The 14,504-nt window shown below is 40.6% G+C and overlaps 1 protein-coding gene across 1 annotated transcript in view; it reads left to right on the top strand.

Annotated features, from left to right (window-relative positions):
• Positions 1-14,504, top strand: part of IQCH (IQ motif containing H) — a 63,379-nt gene that overhangs the window by 28,261 nt on the left and 20,614 nt on the right. Inside the window, exons 13-16 of the mRNA XM_066196649.1 lie at positions 1,341-1,424; positions 3,746-3,921; positions 7,065-7,337; positions 9,645-9,836. Of these exons, the coding sequence (XP_066052746.1) occupies positions 1,341-1,424; positions 3,746-3,921; positions 7,065-7,337; positions 9,645-9,836 (725 nt within the window). The remainder of the gene's footprint in view (positions 1-1,340; positions 1,425-3,745; positions 3,922-7,064; positions 7,338-9,644; positions 9,837-14,504) is intronic.

Consider the following 14,504-nt stretch of genomic DNA (forward strand, 5'->3'; position numbering starts at 1 on the left):
TCCAAGTGATATTCGCATGTTATTTTTTGGCCCAGTTCTTTAAAACTCAATGTTTTCAAGAGGACAGTTCAGGGTAAGGAAATCAGCTACATTCTGAGGCTGACATTTAAATGGTTTGAAAATACTGGGCAGCATTTTTAGTGCCTTAAAACTGGGTGAGAGAACAAAATGAAGCCTTGAGACTAAAGTTTAAATACTCGGAGCAAGCTTTTTTCCTAATTACTGTAGCTTAATACTAGAGGGGTAAAAAAAAAAAAAAATAAATATCTTTTACTTAGATGAGTTCTCCAAGTGCCTGGGTACCACTGTGCTGACTGCAGGATGTAAGTTTGGTAAGAAATGACCAAAAATTAAACTGGTAATTTTCATTTCTCTGTGTTTTCTCACGTTCTGTGTGCAAAGTGCCGTTGCCACAGCACCTTAGAATGCTGATCACTTGTAATAATTGGCTTTGTAATTAGCCTGAGATCTCCACTTTGCTGTTTTCTACATGAAAGCACTGAAATACTGAGCAGATTTTAGCCACATTAAGCTTTCCCTGAGTTTCTGATGTTTTTCCATGTGCAGATATGTGGAAATGTAAGGATCTTGTTCCTGGATCGGTCAAGTTTTTATTCCAGACACTGAATATTGGGATTGAATCCTGCTGGATTCAACAATTAATATCACTGGTGGTAGCTGACAGTGCAGTTGTGGCTGTTTGCACAGACACCACAATTCCTTTTAAATCACACCAATTTGAAAATTACAGGCTGAAAAATTATAGTTGCAGTGCTGCTGTCATCTCCTGCAGTCTTTTTTGAACGTGAGCATGGAACCAGCTGGAATTGTGACCTGCAAAGAGATAATCCAGGCTCAGACAGGCTGTCAGTCACCTTTCCTCTGCAAACAAAGTGAGCAGGTAGCACTGAGACATCTCCTTAATGAAGTGCCTTTGGTGCCTTTTATCTGTGTGAAGGACAAAATTACCAGGATTCTTGCTTAATGATGGTGTCATTTTTTTTTTTCTTCCCTAGTGTTTACAAAAAAAATCAAATTTAAAAAAAATAAAAAATCCAGCTACATGAAAGACTCCCAACAAAATGCTCTGCATGGTTAAATTAGAAAACTCTGTAGGGCTGTAACATTCAGGTCTGTATTTAAAATGACAGGAAAATGTGAAGTTTCATCAGTAATAAAAGTAAATCCAGAACAATGCTGCCATGAGTGCTGTGAGATTTGAAATAGGAATTTTTTTTCAGCTTTTTTGAATCCAGAAATTTGATTTTTTTTTTTTCCCCTCAAGTCTTTGTCAGGGGTTTTCTGACTGCAGTTTGAGGGGAGCTTTCCTTGTTTTCCAGGATATCCCCAGCACATCCGTGAGCACATCCCTGATCTCCCTCTCCAGCAGAACCTGCAGATGGGGAGGCTCTGTGACATCCTGGGTATGTGATCACCTCCTGCTTTTTGATTATTCCCCCCAGCTGGAATAATCCAAGAAAGATTAAAAAAAAAACCAAAACAACCAGAGTGGAAAAAAAACCCCCAACAAACCAGAGTGAAAGAAAACAGCACAAGGACTTTTAAATCATTATTAGTATTATTATTATTATTATTATTATTATTATTATTATTATTATTATTATTATTATTATTATTATTATTATTAATATTAAATATAGAGCACAGAGAAGGAATTGTGGCATTTCCTGCCTGTGCTATCCATAAAAAAAATCCTGCTGCCTGCTTGTACTTCTGTGCTGCTGAGGTGCAGCAGCCTCATCCTGTGAGCTGCTGAGCACCACAAAGTGTTCAGTGTTCTAAAAATGAGGGAGCTCGTTCTGTCACTGCTCATTCAGGCTCACAGGGAGAGAAAGATGTGCTGCAAAAGACCAAGCCCTTATTTAAACCGATTTTTTTCCCCTTTTGAATCAGCAAATGAGGCAAAAGGCATCTGTTTAAAAAGTTGTTTTGTTTTTTGTTTTCCTTAACAGGCTTCTTTTAAGCAAAGCAGGGAAGGATATTATTTAGCAGTGACCAACTTCATTGGCTCCCTGGAATGACATATTTTACATGATTCATGTATATTTCAGGATCATGATTATTTTATAAATGCCATTTAGCAAGTTCGGAACAAAAAATATATTAGACCCAGAAATTTACAGTTGCCTAAAATAATAATGTAATTGCATTTATATATTATCTAGGCACTAATATTGGGTTTTTTTCCACTGCACTGTTTCGTTTTTTTCATTTTTTTAATGTGGGGTGGGGTTTTTTTTGGCTCTTAAATGATAGAAACTTAAAGGGACAAAGTCACACATTAAACAGATTTTCTTTTTCCTCATTTCTGAACGTGACAATTGGTTCTGCTGTAAAACAGACCACGAGGAAGATACAAACCAGTGAAATATGAACTAAATTATGAACTGGATCAGGTGCTTTACCTGTGCCTGGCAGAGGAGCAGTGAGATTTTCCATTTTGGTTTGGTTTTTCTTTAGAAAAGCAGAGGATTTCCATGCTGGTTGTGACCTCCTGTGAGTTAAGCTGTCCCTGGAGCCCCACTGTGTCCTAAGGAGACTTTATCTCTCTTTATAGGGCAGTGCTACAGCAGTAAAATGTGCTGCAGCTTTTTATTCCCCAAATTCACTTGAGCTGTCAGTTTTTCACTTGAGTATTGACTGGTGAATGGTGCTGAACTCTCCTATTAGTTATTTTTAAAAGTTATCTGATAAATAATTACATACAGACTCTGCTTGTGGGCTCTGTGGTACTTCACGTGCTAAATGTGAGTTCTGGCCTCACGTTTTTAATGTGGATTATTTCCCTGCAGCTCTGGCAGAACCAAGTCAAGCAAGGGGATCTCTCATTCCTTACATTTGGCTCCGGGTTTCCTTATCCAATCCTTGCTTTGCTGCAGTCATTCCGTGGACTAGCACTTCTCCCTGGCATTCATGCACAATCAAACAATGAAAGGCTTCCCACTGATTGGGATCAAAATCTTGGAGTGCTCTTTGCCTATTAATGCTTCAAGGCCCATTAATTCATTAGCTCATCTATTAACATTAATATTTTAGCAGAACGGAGTGGTTAAAATTCTCCAAAACCGCCTGTATTACAGATTTATTTTTTTTTTTTTCCCCTTCTGTGTGGACACAGCCCTTGAGGCCAAGCTGTTTTCCATGAGGAAAAGCAGATTTCCTCCCTGTGCTGGAGTGGCTGCCCTGCACACTGCCCATGGTTATTAATGATCCCCCACTGTGAGCTTTTGTGTGGACAGCACAGGGCTGGGAACAGCCCTTGGAAAATCCAGGCAGCGTAGAAAATTGCAATTTCCTCAGCTTTCTCAACTGAATGGCTCAGTTTTTATCATTTACTGCCTCTGATGGGATATGTTTTTAAAGCAGCTCAATTCCCATTGATGTTTCTGGGAGTCAGGCTCAGAAAATCCCCCTGCACCACTTCCCAAATCCTGCCCTAAATATGTTCTGCAGATTGAATCCCAAGGAAGCAGCTCTTCCTTTGCCTTGCTGACTTGTCTTCAGAGAAATGCTGAAGCCCAGCAGAAAAAAAAAAAAAACAAACAAAAAAACAACAAAACAAAACCAAAAACACTAAGATGTGGGAATTAAACCTCATTTTTATTTCTTCCCGGTGCTTTTTGTTGTTGTTTAGAAAGCTGTTGGTGAGCAGAGAACGCTGGGATCATGTTGGGAATGTTGCACCTTTCTCCCAGCAGTGAACACTGTGCCCCTTTTGTTTCAGATGCCAACGTGGACGTCATCTACATCTGCCCCCTTGCTCTGAGTGAGGAGTTACTGCAGTATTACCATAAACTCCTGGGTCTGCAGGCAGCTGTTAGATCTGGGAACCCCCAGGACATGGCTGACCTGCAGGACAGGTTCAAAATTCTCACCCCTGAAGCTATAAACAGCTTCCCCGTGAGTTTGTCTTCTAATTGCTACAGCTTGAGGGATGCAGTAAAATTAAATTGGAAATTTTATAACTTGCAACGCTCTGGTACACATCAGTGAAATATTATTGCAAGTTTAAGGGCTTTACTGATTAGACTACTAGTTAGAGCATTGGAAATAAATATCCTGGTTTAGCTTTATGGACTTGCTTGAGATAGTCCTAGATTGGCTATTTGTAGGCTCTTGTCCCTTCTGACTCTGTGCTTGGGACTGGGAACTTGATAGATTTATATCTCTAAGCAAATCATAGCAATAAACCATTCTTATTACTCAAACTTTATCTCTGGCTAGCCCAGCATTCAATCATTCCTGTGTTTGCCGTGGTTCTCGCAACTCAATCCAGTGCAGAGCTCCTTAAAAGAGCAAGGCTTAAACAAAGTTAGGTAATAATACAGAAGCAGGAGTTTCAAACAGATCAGAATAATAGATAAATATTAGCTCCAGTAATACAAAAGGGATAACTTCCAGAGGAATAATTAAATATAGGGAAATATTAGTCCCAAACCTGTCAAGTCAGGTTTAAATCCATGTTCTAATTATTGTACAGTGTGGTCAGTGTTTCTGAGAATGCTGCAGTGCAGTGGAGACTTTTCACAGTGAATAACAGTTTTATATTATAAATATTAAACCTACGGCGTCTTGGCTGGGATTTCATTTTTATCAAACTTTGTGGCACATTCAGGGACTTTGCTTTAAGTCTTTGCTCTTTTTTTTCTTTTTTTTAACTGAACTTTGACAGTCACAGAAGGTTTTTTTCTCTGGATGCTGAGTAATTTTTCCAATAGTAACTCCCAGCTATGTAGTAATGCCAAAATCTGTTAGGAGAATGGGCAACACCAGATTTTAGGTGAAGCAGGTTGAGGTAACCCATGGCCCTTTAGTGCCATACACTTGTTAATGTGCAAAATCTACCTTGTTTTCATTAAACATCTGTTCTTTACCATAAAATAATTCACATTTTTAATGAATTTCTCCTCTGTGTGGAGAGGAATCTGCTCAGAACTGCTCCTGGTCATCCTTTGGCTTCAGTGACCGTTTGGGTTTGAGCTTTATAGGTTTTTTTAAAGGATCTTTCTCCTGGGTTATTGAATAAAGAGCTTTTATTGCACCTAATGGATCGAAATTTATTCCCAATCAATGAAAGTGTGGCTTGAAGGCCACTTCAGAGGGCTCCTTTTAGCAATTCCAGGAGCACAAATCAGCCTTGCACGTCTCCCCGGCTCTTTTGGTGGAAGTGGATGCAAGGAAAATGTGTGGAAAAGGCACAGCTGGCCCTGATCCTCCACTTGAGGTGTGGAGGCAGCTTTGCTCTCCTGCTGATCCTGATGCCAAGGTCACATCTGGGACCTTGGGAAGGTGAACACAAACCAAAAATCAACAGGTTTGAGAGCCAAGAGTTTTGGTTTAATCCCATATCTCCTGTTCCTGCTGGAATCCCTCAGTTCTGCTTTTCCCTCACACTTCCACATATCCTGGCAGCAGCTCTGGCACTCTCAAGAAGCAGGAATGAAGCAGCTTTTACAGCCTGACCTCCTTAATTAACTGTAAAATCCATTATTGAGGGACACAAAGCAAATCTCCTCCCTACAATCCCCCTCTGGCCCCAGGCTGGGAATTGATCCTGTTCCCTGCATCCAGAACTCTGGGATGGAGCAGCTCCCTGCTTTTGGACCAGTGCTCAGGTAAAGGGAAAATCCATGGATCAGGAACTTGAAATGTTTAACTTTAAAAGCTTTAAAACTGATGCAAGGAAAAGGGCTCCAGGTCACTTGTTTTGTTGTTCATTTCAGCCTTAAACTTCTGTAATTCTCTTTTTTTTCCGCTGGAACTTTGGGGAATGTCCCATTCCTGCTGTCCTTGCAGTGTGTCCAACTCCTTTACAGAGAGATTTGGGCACATTCTGGAGCTGTGGTTGGTGTGAGGAAGCACCAAGGACTGACAGAAGGGGATTCCTTGTGTTGTTTTCCAGCATCATCCCCCTTTCCAAGCAATGAAATCAGGATTTCTCCTTCAGTCCCTGGCAATGAGCATCCAGGACTTGGAAGGAAAATGTCCTGTGTTCTTCAATGCTGGAAATCCCTGGAAAATCCAAGATTTTCATTATCCTGAAAATATAGGGATACTTTCCAGAGGCCTAAATGAGGTGAAATCTCAATAGAAAGATGATTTCCTTCTTGTTGGGATCATTGTTTGTTCATGGCTGTTTATTGCAGTGGATTTCTCTTGTGCCGTTTCTCCATCCCTGTCTCCTCCTCAGCGTATATTTTTGGGAAAATAATAGGAATATATGCAGGCCATGCGTGGGATGTGTTGTTTAAAACATTTTTGAAGTTTCACCTGCCAGGAGTGATATTCTTAATTTAAATTCAGAGCTTATAGGATATGTCATGAGCTGCTTGTTCAGCAATTGATTTTTTTTTTTTTTAAGAAATGAGAAATTCCTTCCAAAAAGTTGGAAGCCTTGTATTTTAAGCAAAAAAAAAAACAAAAACAAAAACAACAAAACTACTACAAAACTGCTCCCCTGTCCTTAAGTGGTCCTTTAGATCAGCTATCAGAGCCCCCGTGGAATGGAAATGTGCATGCTCAGTAATTTACTGTAAGCACTGGAAGCTTTTGTAAATCAAAGTGTTTTATTCTCAGAGAATCACTTCAAATACCACTGAACTGTATGTGAAATACATTCCCTGCTATGGGGAGGGGGAGAGGAATTCTTCATTTTTTTATTGATTTTTAGGAGCTCTGGAGTTAAACCACGCCAGGAGTGTTGCTGAGATGAATCACTATTATCCAAAGGCCACCAGCCTCTCTGCCGACTGACAGAAGGATAATTCCACATGGATCAAATAAATACAGATGTGGAGTAATTAGTTCTATTCCCAATGAGGCCATTCCCAACCCACTAAAGATGTGCACGATTATGGAGCCTCACCCCAACAGCTTTTATCAATTTAAACTGCTAAGCTACAGGATGGGTCATAACCCAGCCAGCTATTAATAATGTATTTATTGTGGGCAACATTAGGAATCAGGGGGAGGAAAAAAAAAAACCAGAAAGAGAAAAAAAAAAAAAGCACTTTTTTCTAAGAATAAATGTTGTTTTTTTACAGGAGCATCACATGTGCCTGGCCACTGTGCTCAGGTACAGCCCCAGGACACTGCAGAGGCTGCAGGTGCTGCTGCAGGGCAGGGATGCCTACCTGGTTGGGGGATTTCCTCACCTGGACGATTTGGCTGTGGCTGAGGAGCTCCAGGTGCCACTTTTGGGCTCAGAGCCTGCAGTGGCTCAGCTCTACAGCACCAAGTCAGGCAGCAAGAGGATCTTTGCCAGTGCTGGAGTGCCAACCCCTCCTGGAGAGTGGGACATCCACAGCAGGGAGCAGGTGAGCTCATGGGATGAGCATTTGTGGCATTCCAATGACTCCATTGATGACAGCCTCATCAATGGATAAGAATTTATACTGTAAATATTAATTATTAAACACATCTGAATAATACATAAATATTGGCTCCAATAATACAAAAGACATAACTTCCAGAATAATAATTAATAATGAAGAAATATTAGGTCCAAGTCTGTCAAGTCAGGTTTAAATCCATGTGCTAAAACATGTTCTAATTATTGTACAGTGTGGTCAGTGTTTCTGAAAATGCTGCAGTGCAGTGGAGACTTTTCACAGAGAATAACAGTTTTATATTGTAAATATTAAACCTACAATGTCTTGGCTGGGATTTGATTTCTGTGGCACATTCAGGGACTTTGCTTGAAGCCCTGTTGGTCTTTTTGCTCTTTTTTTTTTCTCTTTTTTAACTGAACTTTGACAGTCATAGCAGATTTTTTCTCTGGATGCTGGGTTATTTTTCCAATAGGAACTCCCAACTATTTTTCCAATAGTAGCTCCCAAACCCTCATGGGTTTGATCAAGTCGTGGGTGAGGTTGGGTCTTTTTTTGGCTCAATTAAATGCAGCCCAAAGCAGGAAGGAACACAATTACTCTGGGGTTCTTCATGGGCTTGAGAATAAAAAAGTGTTTGGTCCAATATTTGAGACCGTTTGTGCTGCTGCCTCATGGGTGAAGTCATGGAATAAATCCATTTTACCAGGGACTGAAGATGCACATTTTCCAAAAATCTTTTCTAGGGGGAAGAAATCTCCTCAATCAGCCTATTCCAGCTGAGGCTTCCTAAGCATCTTTGCAGTTTTACTTTGTACCCAGCCTGTCATTGCCACATTCATCTCTCTCCTTGCCATGACCAGTAGGAAAATCACAAAATCCTGTTGAACTAAAATTACAAGGCACCAGAGGTTCCTGTACTTTCATTGTAAGTGTTTATTTTGCAGGCAGTTTCTCAGTATTTTACTCTCTAAGCTGATTTTGCAATTTACAATTATATGTCTAAGTATTTATTTTTTAAAAAAACACCATTTTTGTGATGGTGTTACTTCTCATCCAGGGAAGTAATCATTGCTAAGGTTTTCTGTAGGTGCTCCTGCTTCTCCAAGAGGCTTTTCACATTGCTTTGGTTTTTATTAATCACCTTTAGCACTGAACAATCTAAGCTACACAAATCCATTGCAACTTTCTCCAGTGGATGAAATAAATATATGATCAATGACCTGCAAAAGAGCTGTTTGATTTATTTGATTCACGTAAATTATTTAACAATACTTCTGGTTCATCCTACAGGGTTATGGAATTTCTCCTTCTGTTGTTTGCTGGTATGAAATATTGACATTTTAGGTTAAATAATCAAAGTGAGGTGACACCATGGTAAAGCACAATTCAATTTTCACTTAAAGATAGCACATAATTCTTTGTGATTGGTACAGTCCTTACAGGATTATTGATCCTTTTCATTACTGTAGGGGGAGCCCTCAAGAAAAACACATTTATGTGCTTCTCAAAAGCCACAAATGGAACACATGTAATTGTATTTTAGGTCAATCTTTAAAAAAAAAAAAGCACCAAAAAAACCAACACAAAAAGAAACAAAAAATCCCTCAAATTACTCTGTAAAATGTAGAAGACTCCAGCCAACGCAACAAGATCTGAGAATACTTTCACCAGGTTCAAAGTCATTTGCAGTTTCTAAGAAGCTAATTGCATCCTGCACCAGCTGGGCAAAAGGCATTTGAAAGCCATTTAAATCTGTGTACATACACAAATAAATAATTAGCATTTTTATAAAGCCTGCCTGGTACCTCCTCCGTGCATTTATAACCACGGAATGCACTCTCCATGTAGGAAAATTTCCCAGCTGTTTTGGCTGGTGTTACCCTGGCACATTTTTGCAAATAACATCGTCCATCCCACGTTGCTCCCTGTCACAAACGTTTGTGGAGCAGTTCTGGTGATCCAAAACCTCAGACAACAAAAAAAAAACAACAACCCGAACACCTGGGCAGGCAAATTTCTCTGTGCAGAAAACAGGGATGAAGACCTTGGAGTCTTCAAAGGTTGCTTTCAATCCGTGCCCAACCAGCTGTGACAACACCAACACCTCTGAGAAAATGAAACCGTATTCAGAAAAGAAAAATGAAATTTAGAACTATGAGATGAAATTTTAGAAAGAACGAAATTTCTAAATGAAATTTTGGAAATAAAGCCTAAATATTTGGGAGCTGGAAGCGTGAGGAGCATTTTTGGGGCTGTCCCAGTGCAAAAGATTTTGTGTCCCTTGCTCTGCAGCTGCTCCGCGCTCTCAGCCGACTGGTCCTGGATAATTTGGAAGTGCAGCGCTGGCTCTTCAAGGTGGATGATGAGCGTGGAGGGAACGGCACTGCCTTCTGTGATGTCATTTCCCACCTGGAATGCTACCCCTGGATCCAGAGGGAACGGCAGGGACACGGCCCTGAGGGGTGGAGTGACAGCCAGGCTCGTGTGAGTAACAAATTGCACCTTTGTTGTCTTGGCTCTTTCATGTTCCCCTCAGGTCCCTCCTCGCTGGAAATCTCTTCCCTGAGCCTTCATCTGCAGGTAAATGTTGATTTCACAGCCCAGCCCAGCTTCACAAAGCAATCGGCAGCAGTAATTCAAATAAAACGGGGAAATGTTCCAAAAACACCGAGGAATGCCTGGCAGCCGACTGTGGAATGAGTTGTGTCGTAACACTTCCTGTGCAATAATGGGCAGGTTTTATGCATTTTTTGGTATAAATTTTATACATTTTTTTTTTTTTAGCTCAAGTGAGGACATACAAAGCAAAGTTCATAGGCAGCACAGCTTAATCTCTCCGGAGAAATTTGGAATTATTGAAACAAAGATGGATTGAGATTAAAATAGCTGACCACCACTAATTTGAAATCATACAAACTGATTGCTTTTTCAGCTGGTTTGCTATGGAAATTTTTTTTTCCTGGATGTTTTGCCTCACTAATAAATTTTAAACCTGTATGAGACAACACTTGAGGTCTTGGTGGTTATTAAACTCCTGCAAGTTTCATTTCCAGAGGTGTTTAGGTAAGGAGAGCCATCTGTAAAAATCTAACTATGGGAAACGTTAGGGCATGAACTCAGGCACTCCTGGATTCCTGAGAATCCCTGGGACTGAGAGGCTGGAAGATGATACATTTTAACTGCAGAAAAAATCCATATGAAACCACCCTTCCTTATTGTGGCATTCCAAGAACTATTCGTAGTTTAAATATTCATTGGTATTTAAATGCGTTAATTTCAATAAGCATTTGATATTTCTCTATATCTTGCCAAATTCATTCCTAATGTAATGGTTTTAAAGCCAGAAGGAATGTATCCAGAAAAAATTGTTTCATTTACATAAACTACTCGTTATAGCTCCTCTGATTTTTTTTTTTAATTCAATCAAAAGGGGTTTGAAATTTGGGGTTGATTGAATTATATTGTACACTAAAATTTCAAATCGGGCTGATTACGGTTCTGCTGCGTTTGACAGATACGAAACAATTCCACATTAGAAAACAGAGCTCCTGGTACAAAGCTGGAGGGATAATTTCCCCGATCTGCAAGTCAGGCAGGGTTGAAGCAGAGCCCTGAAAATCCATCCCAGTGGGACACAAAGCTCAGGATGTGTCCAGGTCCTGCTCCCAGGAGTCAGGACAGAATCAGGAGTGACCAGCTCCAGTTCTTTGCTGGTCTAAATCCCTGATCTCAGTGGCATTCCCTGTTTCTGTGCCTTTTTAATTCTTTTCCTAAGTGCTTCTGCATGAGGGACACAGTGAGCCCTGACTTCCTTTGGTTTTCCTTTTTACTCCGTTTGCCTCGAGCTCGGATACAACCAGTGGAGAAACCCTCAAATACAAACGCATGTTGGAAGTTGGGAAATACACATGGAATGAGTTTGATCTCATTTCCCAGAGCCAGCAGAGAAATCCAGGCTAAGACTGAAGTGGGTTTTGGCAGAGTCTTGTCCAGAGGAGCTCTGGGTTCCTCATCCCTGAAGTGTCCAAGGTCAGGCTGGACATTGGGGCTTGGAGCAGCCTGGGACAGAGAAAGGTGTCCCTGCCCATGGCATGGGAATGGGATGATCCTAAAAATCCCTCCCCATCCAAACCTTTCTGCCATTCCAAAGTGTGCAACTTGCTGCCGTTTTGAACACCTTGAACGTCTGCTCAGATTTCCCTGCCTCCCGCGTTTACCCTCTTTTGAAATGAGGAATTGCAGCCTCCCCGAGCCTCAGCACGGAGAGCAGAGGATTAAAAGGCTCCTTTGTCAGGGAAACACCATTGTAATGATCCACATTTAAACATCAAAGCAGGAGTTTGTGCTTTAATGTCCCGGTGCAGTGTGGGGACCTGGTTTCCTTTGATAATGAAGACGTCGTGTCACGGCGGCGGCTGCCACACACAAACGGATGCTGGCAGGTTATTAAAAAATTCAGCTTCTTGATGAAAGACTATCCTGCAGGCTAGGAGCACAGTGAAAAGCCTCTCCATTCTGGAACGGAATTATTAGAAATGAGAACATGACTGTAAGCACTAAATTATGGTAATACTTACAAATGGCATCATTTGCATAGCAGTTCAAGACACGCCGCCCAGATTTTCCTCAGTGGCGTGGAGTAGGCAACAGATTAAAAATAATGGACTTGGTGAGTTTGGACTGTGTAAAGATCTATTCCAGCTAAAAATGAGGCTGATTTTTGATTCCTCATTGCAAACGCAACATTGGGGCAGACCCCAAGTGCGTGACAGGATTATGGATGGATTTCACCTTGTTAACTTAGTGCAGCCTCTGAGTTATCTGAACAATTAATTTGCGACCGCAGGAAGGGTTGAATTCATAAACTGCAAAACGTCCCGAAGTCCATCAGCCTCCTGTGCACTGCTCAAGTCTGGCAGCAGAGAAGTTTCATCCTGAGAATCCCAGAATCCAATGGCGCAGTGTCCAGAGAGCTGCTGGACATTTGGGCACTTGTGGGGTTGTTTGTGGAGACATCTTCCAGAGTGGAAAACAACATCAGGGCATGGCCCTAGTTGTGCACCAAAAAAAAAAAAAAAAGAAAAATTAATAAATACTGAGTCTCCTAATCAGATTAATTGTAGGGTGAATGATGGTTGTAGGGAACAAATAAATTCATGTTTAACATCTTCAAGTTTTCTGTACTAATTCAAACTTCAGTCAGTCCATGCATAGCACAAGAAGTGGTTTTGCTGCTGTAAGAATAAGTGGATAATTGTTTGGAATATCTAGATAAGTATACCCATAATATCCTTATTAATATGGCATCTCACTCCTGCTCAAAGTCAGCAGCTGGAAAATCTCACCCAAACTTTCATGGACCCTTGCTGGGAGACCCTAAATTTGTGGAAAATTCTGGTTACTGCTGACACAATCTCTGGCTTAGGGGGATTCTGACTTGTTGGAGGCTGGGAGAGTATCCAAGGAATGGATTGGCTCACTCTGTCCTCATATTTTCCTTTTTCTTAGGACTCAAACTCCTCAAGCTCTTCCCTTTTAGGACAAAGAGAACATCACCTTCCTGTTGGCATTGCCTTTTTTCTTCTTTTCACAATTCCCTTTTATATAAATAGCACAGGACTGCAGGATCCCATCCTCCTGTACAACTGTGGAGCTGTAGTAAATCACTAGATTAAATTACTACTGAAATTAATTTTAGAATGATCTTTTATTACCCTGTGACTTAATTAACCGCCAGGACCAACAACATGATGTGAGTTTATCTAGCAGCAAGTCTGAAAATAACAAAGATCAGGCTGGAGACAAAAAAAATGGGATAAAGAAGAGCTGAAAATCCAGGGATAGGACAAGACAGAGAAAAACAAGCAACAAATACTGAGTAAGTCCTTAAAACTGATGAAAGCTATCTAACCATTTCAAAACTCTCCATTAAATATCTGTCACAGGGGAAAAAAAAAAGGATTTCATGCACTCGAGCAGCCCCTGTTAGAAAAATGTTTGAGTTTTACTCCTCCAGTTGAGTCAGAGGATTTTGTCTCTTCCCTTACAGGCTATAATTCAGTTAATTTCTTACAGTGAGGAAATCAGAATTTTTCCAAAAGGTGACAAAATCTGGGCGACTTTTGGTCTGAATCACCTAAAACAAGATCTGGATGCTGCTTGCAGGATTTTGCATTGTTTGCTGTTGGAAAATAGGAATGCAAAATGCTTGGATGTTCCTTTAAATGAATCATTTTTGGGGTCAGCTTGTAAAAGTCCTGTACTAAGTAACAGAAGAATTTTGGGATTAGCTGGGAATCAGGAATAATGGGGAGCAGATTGTGTTCTGCTTGGATGAATTCCATGCACTACCTGGAGTTTCCACATCTTATTTCTTTACTGAGTTCAGGAATTCAGGGTAGGATGTGTTTGCAAAGAAATCAGGATAAAACCAATCCATCAAAAACGTAATTTCAGAAACCTGCCACTGCCAGCACCCTCCTTTCTGACCTCCTTTGAACACAGAGCTTCCTTAACACTGCTTTTTTTTTTTTTCCTGATTTTTTTTATTAATTGATCTTAGTGTAACACCTAAAGCCCACGGAGGGGGTTCTTAAGGAGCACGTGGAATTGCAGGTGTGGGTATTTTTCCAGCCTGAAGAGGGCCAGAAACTCTGACAGATCCCCAGAAAATGCATTTCAAACATTTCTTCTGACTGATCTCATGTTTAATGGGGAAAGAAAAGGAGCCCAAAGACTTCAGGAAGAGATCAGTGATGGAAAAGGAGTAGTGCTGTTGAAGGTTTCTTAGTGTGAGCACAGCAATTATTCCAAATAACTGAAATATTCACTGTACCTGCAAACAACCCTTAGTTTATGAGGATTATCTGCACGTGATGAGCAACTGTGAGGTGAAACAAAGCCAGAATTGTCTCCCTGGGCTTGGGGAAATGCGGGATATCATCCCTGAACCACAAGCAGGGGCTCTGCAAGCTGTTGGGCTGTGTGTCCTATTGATTTAATATGCTCCTAATCAGTACATAAAGCTATAGGCCTGCAGTGTTAATTTTTCATATGCTTACAAAGTACCCTTTGATTTTCTGTCACGCGTTAATTACAGCGTTTTGCCATTAAATAGGAAGCTTTGTGTAAACTAATTACTAGGTAATCATT

This window comes from Chamaea fasciata, unplaced genomic scaffold (genome assembly GCF_029207755.1).
Source record: "Chamaea fasciata isolate MVZ Bird 193981 ecotype frontalis unplaced genomic scaffold, bChaFas1.0.hap1 SCAF_14, whole genome shotgun sequence".
Taxonomy (NCBI): Eukaryota; Metazoa; Chordata; class Aves; order Passeriformes; family Sylviidae; genus Chamaea; species Chamaea fasciata.